This window comes from Ictalurus punctatus, chromosome 27 (assembly GCF_001660625.3).
Source record: "Ictalurus punctatus breed USDA103 chromosome 27, Coco_2.0, whole genome shotgun sequence".
Classification (NCBI taxonomy): Eukaryota; Metazoa; Chordata; class Actinopteri; order Siluriformes; family Ictaluridae; genus Ictalurus; species Ictalurus punctatus.
Genome location: NC_030442.2, coordinates 1,483,849 through 1,498,437, shown reverse-complemented (window position 1 = coordinate 1,498,437; position 14,589 = coordinate 1,483,849). Strand labels below are relative to the sequence as shown.

The 14,589-nt window shown below is 44.9% G+C and overlaps 1 protein-coding gene across 2 annotated transcripts; it reads right to left on the bottom strand.

Moving 5' to 3' along the window:
* Positions 1-3,495: 3,495 nt before the first annotated feature.
* ccnt2b (cyclin T2b) lies at positions 3,496-14,309 on the bottom strand. 2 transcript variants are annotated; one of them, XM_017458518.3, is made up of 9 exons: positions 14,123-14,309; positions 11,460-11,541; positions 11,177-11,305; positions 10,609-10,669; positions 8,666-8,728; positions 8,427-8,472; positions 6,226-6,389; positions 5,809-5,879; positions 3,496-5,676 (listed from the first exon to the last, which is right to left on the bottom strand). In XM_017458518.3, the coding sequence occupies exons 1-9, from the start codon at positions 14,278-14,280 to the stop codon at positions 4,774-4,776; spliced, it is 1,677 nt and encodes a 558-aa protein (XP_017314007.1). In that variant the 5' UTR covers positions 14,281-14,309; the 3' UTR covers positions 3,496-4,773. The 2 variants fall into 2 exon arrangements, 1 of the variants encoding a protein (XP_017314007.1); XR_008393598.1 differs by lacking the exons at positions 3,496-5,676; positions 5,809-5,879 and having other exon boundaries at positions 6,249-6,389; positions 8,119-8,472.
* Between the last annotated feature and the right edge of the window lie 280 nt (positions 14,310-14,589).

Sequence of the window (14,589 nt, the reverse complement as noted above, 5' to 3'; positions counted from 1 at the left end):
GCATTTGCACGTTAATATCTGAATGCAGTCGAATAATAAATCTCTTACCATTGGAATGCATTCTTCACTTGAAACGGTGTAGGTGGTTATCCAAACGGCCCAAATGTAGAACAAAAAAAAAACAACAACATGGCACCATCACTGGGAGATTGTGAGGTCAAATCCGTAGCCATCTGCGGCCTGGAGTTGGAGAGAGTGTGATTGGCTCGGCTCTCGGGATGTGTTATAGGGAGGAATTAGATTCTGGGTAATTAACTAGTGGCAATGACGATATGTGTGTGGGTGTGTGTGTAGGGGGTACTTGTTGGACAGAGGTAGATCTCCCCAAAAACAAAAAAAGACAACATACCATGCTATTTGCCAGTGAAAATGACACGTCATACCTTTTTTTTTTCTCCTTCCGTTTATAGTTCTATTTAACATCGTCTGAAAAGTTATAGCGAGAGAGTTCCTGTTATCACGTCACAGCAGCTCAAAACGGCCGTTCTCTCCCCAGCCTCTCGTTTCTTCCTTTCTCTTCAAGTTTACACGAGTGAAACTGAAACGAACAGCATTACCCCTGACTGTTACAGAGCACCGACACCGGAGACTCCTTCCAAAAACGCCACATGAATCTCTACTTACGGAAATCTCACCTTTTTTTTTTTTGTTATACGTTTACGTTGGGCGTCTACCATCCAAGTTGATGGTATGGATTCGACAGCGTTAGAATGAGCGTATTTAATATAAGCTTGTGATTTCCCGTTCGGATGAATAAATTACAGTCTGCACTACTGTCAGAGCTGCTCTGCTGGAGAAGATTAATCGATACCTTCTGACCAAACAGATTCAGGAATTTGACAGTATTACAGAGCTGGTGTCGGGGGGGGTTTAAAAACAAGCGTTCTGGCTCATTTGGAGTAAAACACACCCTGTAGAGTGACTTTAAACATTGTCTAATTTGAGTTACTGTTCAAACGACCTGCAGAAAGCCGTCTCGTCTCGTCTCGTCTCGTCTCTTCGCTACAGCTCAGAAAAGTGCAGCATGGTGAGCGCAGATCCAATCAACTCCTCAGCAAACCAGTGCATTCAGGCTGTGATAAATACCTTTTCAACATACACACACTTAACACCCCCGTCTCGGAGCGAATTGCAGGCTGCAAGAACGGCACTTAACATTTCATAGGGTGCAATCTAGCTAAACACCGCCTGTCTACACGCAGACAGTTCACATTGTACAGCCGAGCGACTTCCCTTTAGCCGGCGACGAGGCAGCTTTAATCTGCACTTCCCTTTCAGTGCCACCCTTCCAGCCACCGTTCTTTTCTCTGCCCCTCCCCTTCCAGCATACAGGCTATAAGTGTGTCATTTGACACAATGGAACCTTTTCATAAGGCCAATTCCTTCAGCAGACAGAGGTCGACATCCCACCGGGGCTAATCCTGAAGTATCGTGTGTTATTCAGGCTCGAGCCGAGACGCCGCACTGGGCCGTCACGTGCAGCAAACGACACGCAGAATCCTTTGTTCTAGTTGATGACCTTGCAACGTGAAAGCATCCTGAAGGTCTGGGTATAGGAGCGGCGTTTGATGACAAAGGATCAGCTTCCCTGATTCAAATCTTACTCTCGAGCATTCGGGGGGGGGATTGGGGACTTGGAGGGGGGGATTGGGGATTGGGGATTTTGGGGGGCAGGTCCAGCTGCGAAGACGTAGATAGAAAGATAAAAATGTAGCTCAGAGTGCGAGTGCGCTTACTGTTAGGGTTAGGAGTCCTAGGTAAGTCTCTGATGAGAGCTGATGTGGATTTACTCCGGTTTAAGCCTGAGGGCGGAGCCAATTTGATTCCAGAAGGTTCCTTTAAATATGTACCCTTTTTTTTTTTGTCTCCTCCATTAGGTGTTGTAGGCATTATGGGTTGTTTTTTGTTTTGTTTTTTTCCCTTCCTTTTATCCTTTCCCTTCCCTTTTCCTTCATTCCTTCCTTGATTTTCATTCCTTCTTTCAATCAATCTTTCCTTCGTTTCTGCTTCATTCCATTCTTACATTCATTTCCCTTCCTTCATTCGGTCTCTTTTCTTGCTTCCTCCCTCCCTTTCTTCATTCATTCTTTCCTTCCATCTTTCCACACTTCATTCCTTCTTTCCATCATTCTTTTCTTGCTTCATTCCTTATTTCCATCCTTCTTTCTTTCCTTCGCGCCTTCTTTCTTTGCTTCCTTCACTTTTTTTTCCATCCTTCCTCCTATTTCTTTCCTTCCTTCACCCCCCCCTTCCTTCCTTCGGAGGTTTGAATTAGCGCACTACATCAGGAACGAGTGGCTGAATGTTTGTAGGACTTACATGGAGTCATCACAGTAACCAGCGGATGAACCAGTTGATCCAAACAGGGTCGAGGTCACAGCAAGGTCAAACGTCTTCCTTCCTGTGTGAAGTGTACTTTAAGAGAACTTGAGGCGTACAGGAACGAGACTTGACTTGGCGTAAAGATAAATTTCATATTCATCCTAAAGGTTTGCAGTGAGAGGAGCGAACATGCAGTCTCTACAACAGTGAACTAAAACGGGAGGTTTTAAAAAAAGTAAATGATAAATAAATGATTCTAACCGTATTATACCTCAGCGCTGCTGCAGTCTAGAGTCCAACTGATCAGACAGCGTTGATAAATTTTCCGTGACAGCAGCAGATGATAAGTGCGTATATATATTATTACTGTGCTCATTCTGCTGTAGCATGTTATCGTTGTACAACAGGAATGAAACACAATCAAATTTGGGGTGGTAACAGTATCTCCCTCATCCCTTCATTCACCCCTTTCTCCTTCGGCCAGAACACCGCACAACAGAACTACAACTTATTCATTTATACAGACGTTTAAGATGTACAATCTGGGTGTGTTTTTTTTTAGGTTATCACCAGGAGGAAAGTGGAGCATCTGCCTCCGTTTGCTGAGTTTGTGTAGGTGAGCGCACACCTGCTCAGTCGAGGGGCTCGGCCGCTGTGTTCCAAGTACAACACGGTGACAATCTCCATAAATCAGACCTCAGCCTCCTGGGGAACGAACACTCTCAAACGCTTCTGCTGGGTTCGAGTATCCCTTCAGCCCACATTATGAACATCAGCAGCCTCTGCGCATACACAACTCAACGTCGCCACCTAGTGGCTGGAAATACGGGTTTACACGGAGTTTGCGATTCGTTTTTATTACGAGTGGAGTGTGTGATGTTAGCTGTCTCGAGGATAAGACAGAAAACTGTACAGGAAATAGTTTGAGATGGAGATCGCAAACTAACGAAACATTTTATTCACCACAGCGCAATATTGTGTGTTTAACACCGGGCGTCTAGAACCAGACCCGTAATCAGCATAGAATTGGTGAGTTTTTTTTTTCTCTCCCTTTCCAAGTTATCACGAGAGAGAACTCTGCACAAGATGACGTTCCTCTGTTGGTGTATTACAGGGTGTCTAAAACAGATTAATATTCACGAGCATTAAAAATACAAAAATGTACAATGGACATTTTGTTTCTCAGGGTGGTTTATTAGATTAATCATCCAACATGACCATCACCAAACTGTGACTCAAATTCCAGGCTGTTACAGAGAACTGCGGCATCCTAAAGAGAACACCAAGGGGTTTAAAACTAAAACAACAGAAACCCCCTAAACTCTCCTTGAGATCTCAAAATGGAGGCGTTACACTGAGGCACTGCGCTACGAGACCCTTCAGGAATCTGAAGACTGGCAGGTTTTTTTTCTTTCTTTCTTTCTTTCTTTCTTACATCATACAGATCCTGTATCGCAGTATTAAAAAGAAACTTTCTTATTCTTTATATCCCATGTAACACTAGCGCATCCTGATCCCTCTCGTACTGGGATGGTTTACACACCTTAGGACACAGAACTCCTGGCTATCCGTCTGAGGAGGCGATAAAGGAAGAATTATCTGAGATTAAGCCTCGCCGTGAGAAATTCACATCGTTTATACAAATCTCTTAAACTGACTCTGCTGAAAAACAAGCGGTTTAGCAGAGCAGACCTTCTTCGACCCTCGCTTACGAACGAATGAACGAGATTACGGGAGGGTGCGATTCTCAGGCTTCCGCGACTCTGTTTAAAGGGCTAATGAGGTAGGAGGGCAGGGGAACGCCGACAAGCCGAGGGAAAGCCTCTCACGATGTTAAGGCGATGGAATGGAGTGGACGAACGCCCTCACGCCATCGCTGGAGGTAAAAAGCAGGAGCTTCGAGATGCTAGGAGTTCGCTAGATACGTTCGTAGGTGTCATGTTACACGCTGAAGCATCTCCAAACCTGAGCGTTGTGAGAATTACAGACATAGCATTTTAAAAGGGGGGAGGGGGAGGGGTGAACGAGCAAAGGGTTATCTGTGCCTCCCGTAAAACAGTCAACGTCTTTTCAAAATTTATCCCTTTGAATTGAAAATTAAAATAAAAAATCAAGTTTATAGTACAAACGCAGACATGTTCCACCTCTGCTTTAGTCTCGTAATCTGTTGTCCTTCCATCACTACAGCCGGGATTAAAACAATACAGTGTCTCACAGGCTGCTCTTCACATAGTACACTTTAAAACTGTGATACACTTTAACATACAACAACTACTTCTTTTCCCCCCTTCTTGGTTTTTTTTTGTTTTTGTTTTTTTCCTTTTCAGCGGAGCGACATGGTTAAATTAAGAGGTGAATATGAAAGAAACGGACCATCTGACCCTAACTTAAAACAGTTCTTTTAAAAAAAGAAACTTTTGAACAGTTTTTAATAATCTGATTGCGTGCACTTTAGTAGTTCATGTTGTGTGCGTTGAGCAGCGAGTCGAGCATGTTGAACGTGTCTGCGTAGTCCATGTGCTGGCCGTTGAGTAACAGAGGAGCTGTACTCTCGGCACTCGGCCCCTCCCCCGGCCTCCTGTCCATCTTCCCCAGCTGGGTGTGGCCGGGCGCTGGGGGCAGGGGGGCAGAGCCGGCATGGCTCTTAGAGGAGCGGTGAGCTTTGTGGTGGCTGCCGTGCGCGTGAGCAGTTGTGTGAGAGTGTGCGTGCGAGTGCGCGGCGTCGTGTTTCGAAGCTCGGTGTTTCTCCCGACCCGAGCGAGGGCTGTGTCTGCTCTTACCGCCGCTCTCGGACATTTTGATCTTCATCTTTAGCTCCTCCTGACTCGCTGCGCCGTTTTCCGTGGAGGAAGAGGAGGATGAAGGGTGACGCCGTTTCAGTGAGCCACTCTTCATCTCCCGTTCCTGTCCGGACTGACCATATTTAACCCGTGCCAACGAGGAAGATGATGACGCTGAGGACATCAGCACCGCCGATAAAGACGACGAGGACGACGACGCCAGAGCCGCGGTTTCGGGCAGCAGGTGGCCGTGTTTGCGGCGCTGCAGCAGCTCGGCCGCTTGTTTCTCCCTGTACTTCTCCAGACTCAGTTTATTGGTGGCTGTTTGTTGCGGCTTGCTGCCGATCGGTACTCCCTGTAAGCTCGAGTGGGCGTCGGCCTGGACGTACGAGGAGCTCGGGTTGGCGAGGCCGTTGAGGGTGTCTAACGGGAACAAAGCGGAGGACACATCCGGGTACATGCTCTCCATCAAATCAGCCTTACTGTCAACCAGCAGGTTCTCGTGGCCAGGAACCTGAAAGGAGCCCCCCACCGACTGGCTCTCTGTTTTGGACCTTTTAGCAGCTTGAGTGGCCTGAAAAATTAAACGCACACAAAAGGTGTCAGACCTTCCAAGCTCCACATTGAAATGGCCGTGTATTTATTGTTCCTGTAGACAAGGCCACTGATTATAGATTTGATTAAAGAAAATGAAACGCTCACGTACCCGCCAGTTTCTGATCCTTTTCAACCTGCTGGGTGTCTTCTCCAAAATCTGTAGAAACTCGTGCGTTAACTCTGAGCAAGGAGCGGAAACAGAAGGAAGGCTTGATTACAGATGGAGCGCTCGAGTAGGACTACAGTCGCTGGTCTGTCTTAGTCGGGGAGTCTACTCGCTTTCTACACGTAGACAATTCAAACAAGAGACCTGGCAGCGCACTGGAGCGTCTCCGTGCTGGGTTACTTAACGTATTTATGATCTGTATGAACCGTCCAGCCCTGCTATTAGATAGATATTTACCACCGCTAGGCAGAATACTTGGGAGTACCCGATAAGAGGTACGTGTACGCAATAAACGGGCAGCTCGGTGCAAATACGGCTTGTACAGGTGAATAGATGTATTCTTAAAAGAAGAGTGCTCACGGTCTAGAAGCTGCAGGGTGACTGTGGGGTCCAAATACTCCCACCAGTGTTTACCGTCCGACGAGATGGGAATCTCCCAGTTAGACCATTTGCAGGCCAGGTGGATGCACACGCACGCCACCACCGTGGGTCTGTACTGCAGGCAGAACGTGGTCAGGTGCAGACTGCAGGACACAAGAGACAAAAAAAAACAAAACACGGGAGACTCGCTTATTGCTCTGCCTTCCGTCATTAACGCAAAAATGAAATCAGTGATTGTGCAGGTGGTGATCTTTAAACGCAATTCGTCTCAGCTGCGGTTCCGAGACGGACGAGGATATTGCTAGAGTCAGAGTCAGAGGAGACCACGGTGAATAAAACACACGACCACAGGGGCTTTCGCAGATACATGAATAACTGCTGCATTGTGCTGGTAAAAGCACGGGCAAACATCGGAATGTTTCCAGAAGTAAAATAATGATCTAAGAAATGATATTACATTATTGTTCTGGGAATTTACGGCAACACATCACAGCTGTCCGTCATGGATGCTTACTCCGATAACGATAGAACGATGAGGCTTGAATATACAGTTCCTTGCATAAGTGTGCGGTCAACTGAACTGGCAAAATTGTGATGGACATTAGTATTCACCCCCTTTGCCATGATACCCCTAAAATAATTCTGATGAAAAGGGCTGCCGGCAGAAGTCACGTAGCTGAATGGAGTCAACCTGTGCGCAATTAAAAGGGTCATGTGATCCAAGCATAAAACCCACCCACCAAACTACAGTGGTAAATCTTGCACTGGTAAAGAGGGCATGAGTCAGAGGAAGCAATCAAGAGGCCAAGGGGAATGCTGAAATAAGAAAGGGACTCATGGTGGTGGTAGCGTCACGCTACAGGGATACTTTTCACCAGCAAGGACTGGGTGGCCAGAGTTACACCGGAGTGGTTCAACACCAGGAGCCCGAATGTGCGAAATGGCACCAAAAGCACAGACCTCAATCTGACTGAGAATCTGAGGCAAGACTTGATCACTGCTGGTCTCCATCCAGTCTGACCGGGCCTGAGCAAACAGCTGATATTAATAATGATCCATGTCGGAGCTTAGAGCTGCCTGTGTGTGTAGTTACTTAGTTGATATTCGCTTTATGCAGCATGGCGTTTTATTGGTTTAATTAAATGCAAATTCTACTTCTGATATTCTTTCCTCGAGGTTCATGTATATATTGGGAAACGTTTAAAATCGTGTCAGAGTTTCCGCAGTGGTGATCACCACACCGACCCTTCTTCTTCCGCGCTGGGCATCAACCTCGCCAAGTACGACGGGATCTTTCTGCTTTTTCCAACGCTAATAAACGCCACAGTGACGTAATCAGGATGTAAAACTGCTTAAAGTTCCTCGCCCCAGGACTAACTGCCATTTTCGTGACTTCTCGTCACTTCTATCACGTATCCATGGCTACTTCCTCATCATCAGGAGTATATGGATATGGGAATATTGAGATTTTCCCAGTTGCCAAGAGTCTCACAGGGGGCTCGCACCTCACCGTGATGAGTTCCATGCTCTCTGATGAACTAGAATTATATTGTAGGATGTTAATTGGCCAATGCAAAGGATAAAAGTACTTTTTACGTTTCTTTAAAACAAACGTATCTGGTAAGGGATTATATGAAATTCATTTAAACAAAAACAAAACAAAAAAAGACTAAACAAGCACAATAATATTAGTATGTTAAAACTCCAATTAAGAAAAAAAAAAATTACACCTGCACGTTGACAAAAAAAAAAAAACACGATCGTGTGTATATTCTTATGTATGCTGCATAAAGTTTTTGAATAACAAAAACTAAGTTTTTATACGTTTTATTTTGACAAGAAAAATAAAGAACTGCGAGTTGATTTACTTACCGGCACGGCCTCTAAGTTTACCCCTTTGCAACCCAGGCTACCAATTGAGTCATTAGACCTACTGCACTCTGAATCAAGCAATAGTCACGAGCACCTCTACACCTCGCACTGTGCCATTCAGCCTCCCGTGCCAACTCTAGGCCCTTGTACAATACACCGCACCGCGCCGGGCCTCGAGGGGCCACCCACAGGCGTGCCACCCCATGCCATGGCACGAGAAAGGGCGTTGGCTACAGGGAAGCGAAGCGGGCAGAACGGGAAGCTACAGGGTGCCATGGTAGTGCAACAAATAGGGTCAGGGTAACAACCTGTTGGTAGCCATGAAATAGGAGGTCTGGGCCAAGTCCTTGCTCGCTGTGTGGACAGAGACAGAGAGAAACATTTAGAACAGGAGCACAACTTTCACTTCTTTCAATCACAGTGTACAACAGGATTAGCAATAGTGTTGAGTGAAATGCATTAACGACAGGCTTAAGAGACAAGAGTAGAGAGAAAGTGATAGAAGAGGATAAAATCCAATGTTTTGAGTAAAGCTGGAAGATTCTACCTCGCACTAGCTGGGAACATCTCACCACATCTGTGTGTGGATGATCTACAGTAATCTCAAAGCCTGGAATGAAACCAAATACACTGTTAGACTCATCACAGAGAGAAACCAGACGCACTGAAAAGACAAGCGGCTGCGACCCGGATTCAGTCAAGCACAAGCAAGAACACTTCACGTTATAGTCACAGTCCAGACAGGAGCGTTTACAGTTACAGTGGCGCTCAAAAGTTTGTGAAACCTTTGGAGTTTTCCATGTCGCTGCATAAATGTGACCTAAAACATCAGATTTTCCTAAAGGTAGACAAAGAGAACCCAATTAAACAAATGAGACAAATATTACACCTGGTCATTTACTTATTGAGGAAAATGATCCAGTATTAGATATCTGTGAGGGGTAAAAGTATGTGCACCTCTAGGATTAGCAGTTAATCTGAAGGTGAGATTAGAGTCAGGGGTTTTCAATCGATGGGATGATGATCAGGTGTAATTGAGTGAGTGAGTGAGCGTCCTGTTTTATTTAAAGAACAGGGATCGATGAGAGTCTGATCTTCACAACACGTGTTTGTGGAAGTGTATCACGGCACGAACAAAGGAGATTTCTGAGGACCTCAGAAAAAGAGTTGTTGATGCTCATCTGGGTGGAAAAGATCACAGAACCATCTCTAAAGAGTTTGGACTCCACCCATCCACAGTCAGACAGATTGTGTAGAAATGGAGGAAATTCAAGACCAGTGTTCCCCTCCTCAGGAGCGGAGACCAACAAAGATCTCTCCAAGTGCAAGACGTGTAATAGTCCACGAGGTCACAGAGGAACCCAGGGGAACTTCTAACCATCTAAAGTTCTCTCTCACATTGTCTAATGTTAATGTTCACGAGTCCACCATCAGGAGAACACTGAACAACAACGGTGTGCATGGCAGGGTTACAAGGAGAAATTCACCGCTTTCTATAAAAGAACATTTCTGCCTTCTGCAGTTTGTTAAAGATCACATGGACAAGTCAGAAGGCTAATGGATGAACGTTTTGTGGACAGATGAGACAATATAGACTTTTTGGTTTAAATGAGAAGGATTATGCTTGGAGAAAGGAAAACACTGCATTCCAGCATAAGAACCTTATAACATCTGTGAAACATGGTGGTGGTAGTATCAGGGTTTGGACCCGTTTTGCTGCATCTGTTCCAGGACGACTCGCCATCACTGATGGAACAATGAGTTCTGAATGATAGCAGCGAACTCTAAAGGAAAATATCAGGACATCTGTCCATGAACTGAATCTGAAGAGAAAGTGGGTCATGCATCAAGACATCAACCCTAAACACACGAGTCGTTCTACCAAAGAACGCTTAAAGAAGAATAAAGTGAATGTTCTGGAACGGCCGAGTCAAAGTCCCGACCTTAATCCAGTAGAAATGTTGTGGAAGAACCTGAAGCGAGCAGTTCATGTGAGGAAACCCACCAACATCCCAGAGCTGAAGCTGTTCTGTACTGAGGAACAGGATAAAACTCCTCCGAGCCGACGTGCAGATGATCAACACTCACCCCAAACGCTTATCTGCAGTGATTACTGCACAAGGGGCTCACACCACATACTGAAAGCAAAGGTGCACATACTTTTGCCCCTGACAGATATGTAATATTGGATCCTCAATAAATAAATGACCATGTATAATATTCTAATCTCATTTGTTAATAATCGCTCTTTATCTACTTCATAAACCTGATGTTTTAAGTCACATTTATGCAGATATTTAGAAACTCCACACAAACTTTAAAGTGCCACTGTGTATAAACACTATATTCCATGTTAACTGACCCACTGCATTACTCTCTGCGAGTGGAATTAACGTGGCTAGTGTTATAAGAAACATCATACGAGTGATAAATTACAAGCGAAAGCTGCAGGACCAATAATCCCACGTCCCCACCCATGTGCAGACTTACCCAGTGTTTGCAGCACTATGGTTTCTAGAAGCACCAGCTCTTGTGCTTGTTGGAGGTACGTCTGCGGACAGAGACGGACGATGGTTACTTTACACGCTCGGGTTTATAAACACACACTAAAGCCGTGTGGACGGGTAAACACAGCAGCACACGGCTGAACTATTAATGTGCAATAACGAGCAGCATGTATCTACCGATTCCCCGATAAAACTAAAAGCAAGCTCATCTGTAGCTCCGCTGTTCGATTTCGCCGAGTCATTCGCCGTGCCAGTGTCGAGTGACTCAGCTTGTACAAAGAAGCTTAAAAGACGAGTTCGTCACCCAGGTAGGTCACAGGTTTCATAATTCATCCCAGTAATCGATTAATCTACGAGTTATACCCGATTCAAAAGGTTACGTCAGTGGTGATACAAGTTATTTACTGCATCAGATCTGTTGGACTTTCTGTTTTGTTTTTCCATTGGTGTTAAAATATAAGTTTTATAAAAAAAATAAATAAAAAATGCTGCTACAGAACAAACAAACATTCACCGATGTGTTTTTGGTAATGCCGATGCTGCACACTCACATTGCTATTGGTGTCCAGTGGAGGTTCTTGCGGATTAAGACAGGCGTGTGCCACTTTAATGACGTGTTCAAGTTTCCGGGGTTGCTCTTCCACTTTAGCAGCTAAAAATAGAGTGGTGGGAAAGATGCTCTAGGAGAGACGGGGGAACAGCGTGTTAGCACACCCGGCTCAACTCATGCTGTGACTCATGAACGGAAGGCAGTAAAAAATGACGTGGCTTATCTTTAAACACCGGCCGAGCTCAGCGTTAACCATCAGAGCAAACATAAATCAGGGTACTCACATTTCGGTGGAACTTTGTGAAGGAGTTTAGCATATAAAATCGGTGCATATAGACGATGGCAGTGTTGATTGTGAGCTGGGAGCTGAAAAGGACACACTAAGGAAAAGAAACTGAACAAAAACACACACTGACGCTAGAGTTGGACCGTGTTACTGACACCGTAACACTCAAAGGACAATATCACTGAACTATATTACAGAGATACACAGTACTGCAGTACGGTACCATGAACATGTACTACGCTTTTTCTTTTTCAATGAAATAAATATATTAACTATTAATAAGTATGAAAGTAAATAAAATATATATCCAAACGGAACCCAATAAAAACAAAAGAGGTCCAAAAGGAACCAAAAAAACATTTCAAATAACAACAAAATCGGTCAGTGCTAGGTCTTATTCCGTCTCTACGGGCCGCTCTCGTACTGTATGACGACAGCGGACCGTTCTCAGCCGCTCCCGCAACCTGGAAAAACGACGTTTAGACGAACGATAATCCCGGCGATCGTTCATCGGTGCCGAGTAATCAGCAAAACCGATCAATCTTTCGTCTTCTAACCAACACCGCCACCAGCAGAGAGAATAGAGCTATATTAGATTTAGCTAGATATCAACCGTAACGACATAACGGCTGAATACGGAATTCTGCGAGCGGCTATTACACCACGTTTGGGGCGGCTGTGACTCAGGTGGTAGAGCGGGTTGTCCACTAATCACAGGGTTGGTGGTTTGAGTCCCGGCCCACATCACGCCACATGCCAAAGTATCCTTGGGCGAGACACTGAACCCCACGTTCCTCCCTATGGCAAGCTTGCGCCTTGCATGGTGCGTGTGTGTGTGTGTGTGTGTTTAAAAGCGCTATACAAGTGCAGAGCATTTACATACAGGAAGAACAGCAGCATGTGTGATTCAACCATGATGACTGTTCTAACGTAAGTGATGTCACATTAATTACAGTGTCTGTCCAGACAACTACTTCACTGTTAACTTGATCAAACTACTGATTCAATGCATTTCTCTCGAGTGCGTGCGTCCTGCTCGCCCTGAGATCACACCACAGCAGCCTGTGTTTCTCTGTGCAGGGGCTGCGGCGGCCCTGAAAACCCTTCAGCGGGACAACATGGCGTTGGTGACCCCGAAATCTATTTCTGACGTATATCTTTTTTCCTTTTCTTTTTGTCTTAGCACAGCGCTTTTCCTCACAGCCACCAATAACCGCCACCAACGCCAGGGATTCCTGAGAAAAATAAAGGGATTTGATCCATTTGTTTCCTTGTTACATGCAAGGATATACAATTAGATTTTGTACCCAGATTCCCTAACACTCTGTGCGGATGTTTATTTATTTTAAATGACTAATACGGCAAAACTGATATTTTTAGACCACTATCATACCGTGCAGACATTTCAACCGAAACCCCACTATACTGTACACATTCGAGCCAAACCAAAAGACAGATGTGAAATGTTATACTTTATACGTGGTCTTCTGCCGATATTTAATTACACCTATACAAACAAAGAATTAGCACTGGAATGAAGTCGGTGTGAGGTTGGACGTCCGATATTCACAGATAAGCGGAGATTAAGGGACCGTCTCTAAAGTTACATACCACATTGTTAAACACGTTTCTAACTTCAATAGCATTTGAAGGGAATGACTTACAGTCACATCGAGTAAAAGGTGTGCGTCGTACCCGACACCTAGATGAACACTTTACAGTTGGTTGTGTAGATTTTGTACATCATTCCCTTCAAATGCTATTGAGATTTAAATGATTGTATATTTTGTGTGTATGAGCCCATTCTGCAGTGAAATACATGTCTAATTTACATATGCTTTAATGGTTATTTTGATAAATATGAAAAATCTACGAGGCGTGCATTATAGCTCACACCTAGATGAACAGTGTACAGTGGTTATATGACTGAGTCATTCCCTTCAAATGCTATTGAAGTTAGAATCGTGTTTAACAATGTGGTATGTAACTTTAGAGACGGTCCCTTAATTTCCTCATATCCGCGAATATCGAAAATAGAACGTCACACAGACTTTATTCCGGTAGAATTAGCAGCGTTGCTAGCTAGCTAGCTAGTCAAGCTAGTCTAGCTAACCCTAGACTAGCTAAGCAACACTAGCACTATACAGTTAGCTTAACAGCTAATAATAAAACTATATTTAGAGAACACAGCATTTCCTCGACATTAATTCACGTCAATATAGGTAGTAAAAATGTTAATATCAAAAAGTACTAAGTCCTTGGTTGGGGCCGAGCTGCGTTATAATTCCCAGCCGTTTTCACACAGACCCCGTTAGCATTTAGCGGGGGATTCCCGTCACTAGCCTTTCGCAGAACAGGGGGCGATATTTCTCGAAATACGGGTGGGGAAAGAAATACAGCGTCGCACGAGCTAGCTTAGCTTCCCCCACTTCCTTCCTTCCTTCCTTCCTTCCTTCCCTTTGTACCGCGCGTTGCAGCTCATCTGACATATTAAAAGCATTTACACAATACAATCGAGATAAACAATCACACAGTAAATCGTCTTAAGTCACTCCAGGCTATAAACGAACGGTTTACGTTCCGCAGTAGTGGCACATTAGGTTGAGAAATGACGCTAACTAATCACACCTCGGCCCTGCTGGGCTCCGGCTGAAAGGATACACGTTAAGCCGCTGGCCCATGTCCTGGATCAGGTTGGCAGCTTGTTGTCGGTAAGATAATTCCCGGTCTGGCTCGATTCCGCAGCGGCGAGACGGCGTATTTTCGATTTGTTCCCGGGTGAAGAGCCATTTCGTGGAGCCTCGCAGCACCGTCGCCATGTTCGTCCCGACGCCGCTCGCCTCCTTCCGCCGACGTCATGTCACATCCGGAATATTTCGCTGTAGTTATTGTCACCGCCACCTAGCGGTCGGGGATAAAAACAGCAGCCTCAGTGAGAATCATGCACACGACATGGATTTAGTTAATCACAAACACCTCTTCGTGGGGTTTAAGTTTATTATTACCTATAATCCCCTTCCTATATATATATCTCATCCTCAGAAACTTCTACACATGTACCATTGGAGAGCATATTAATCTGCTGCATTGGCCATGTGTTTTAGATGTCTTCAGGCTGCCAGACTCAA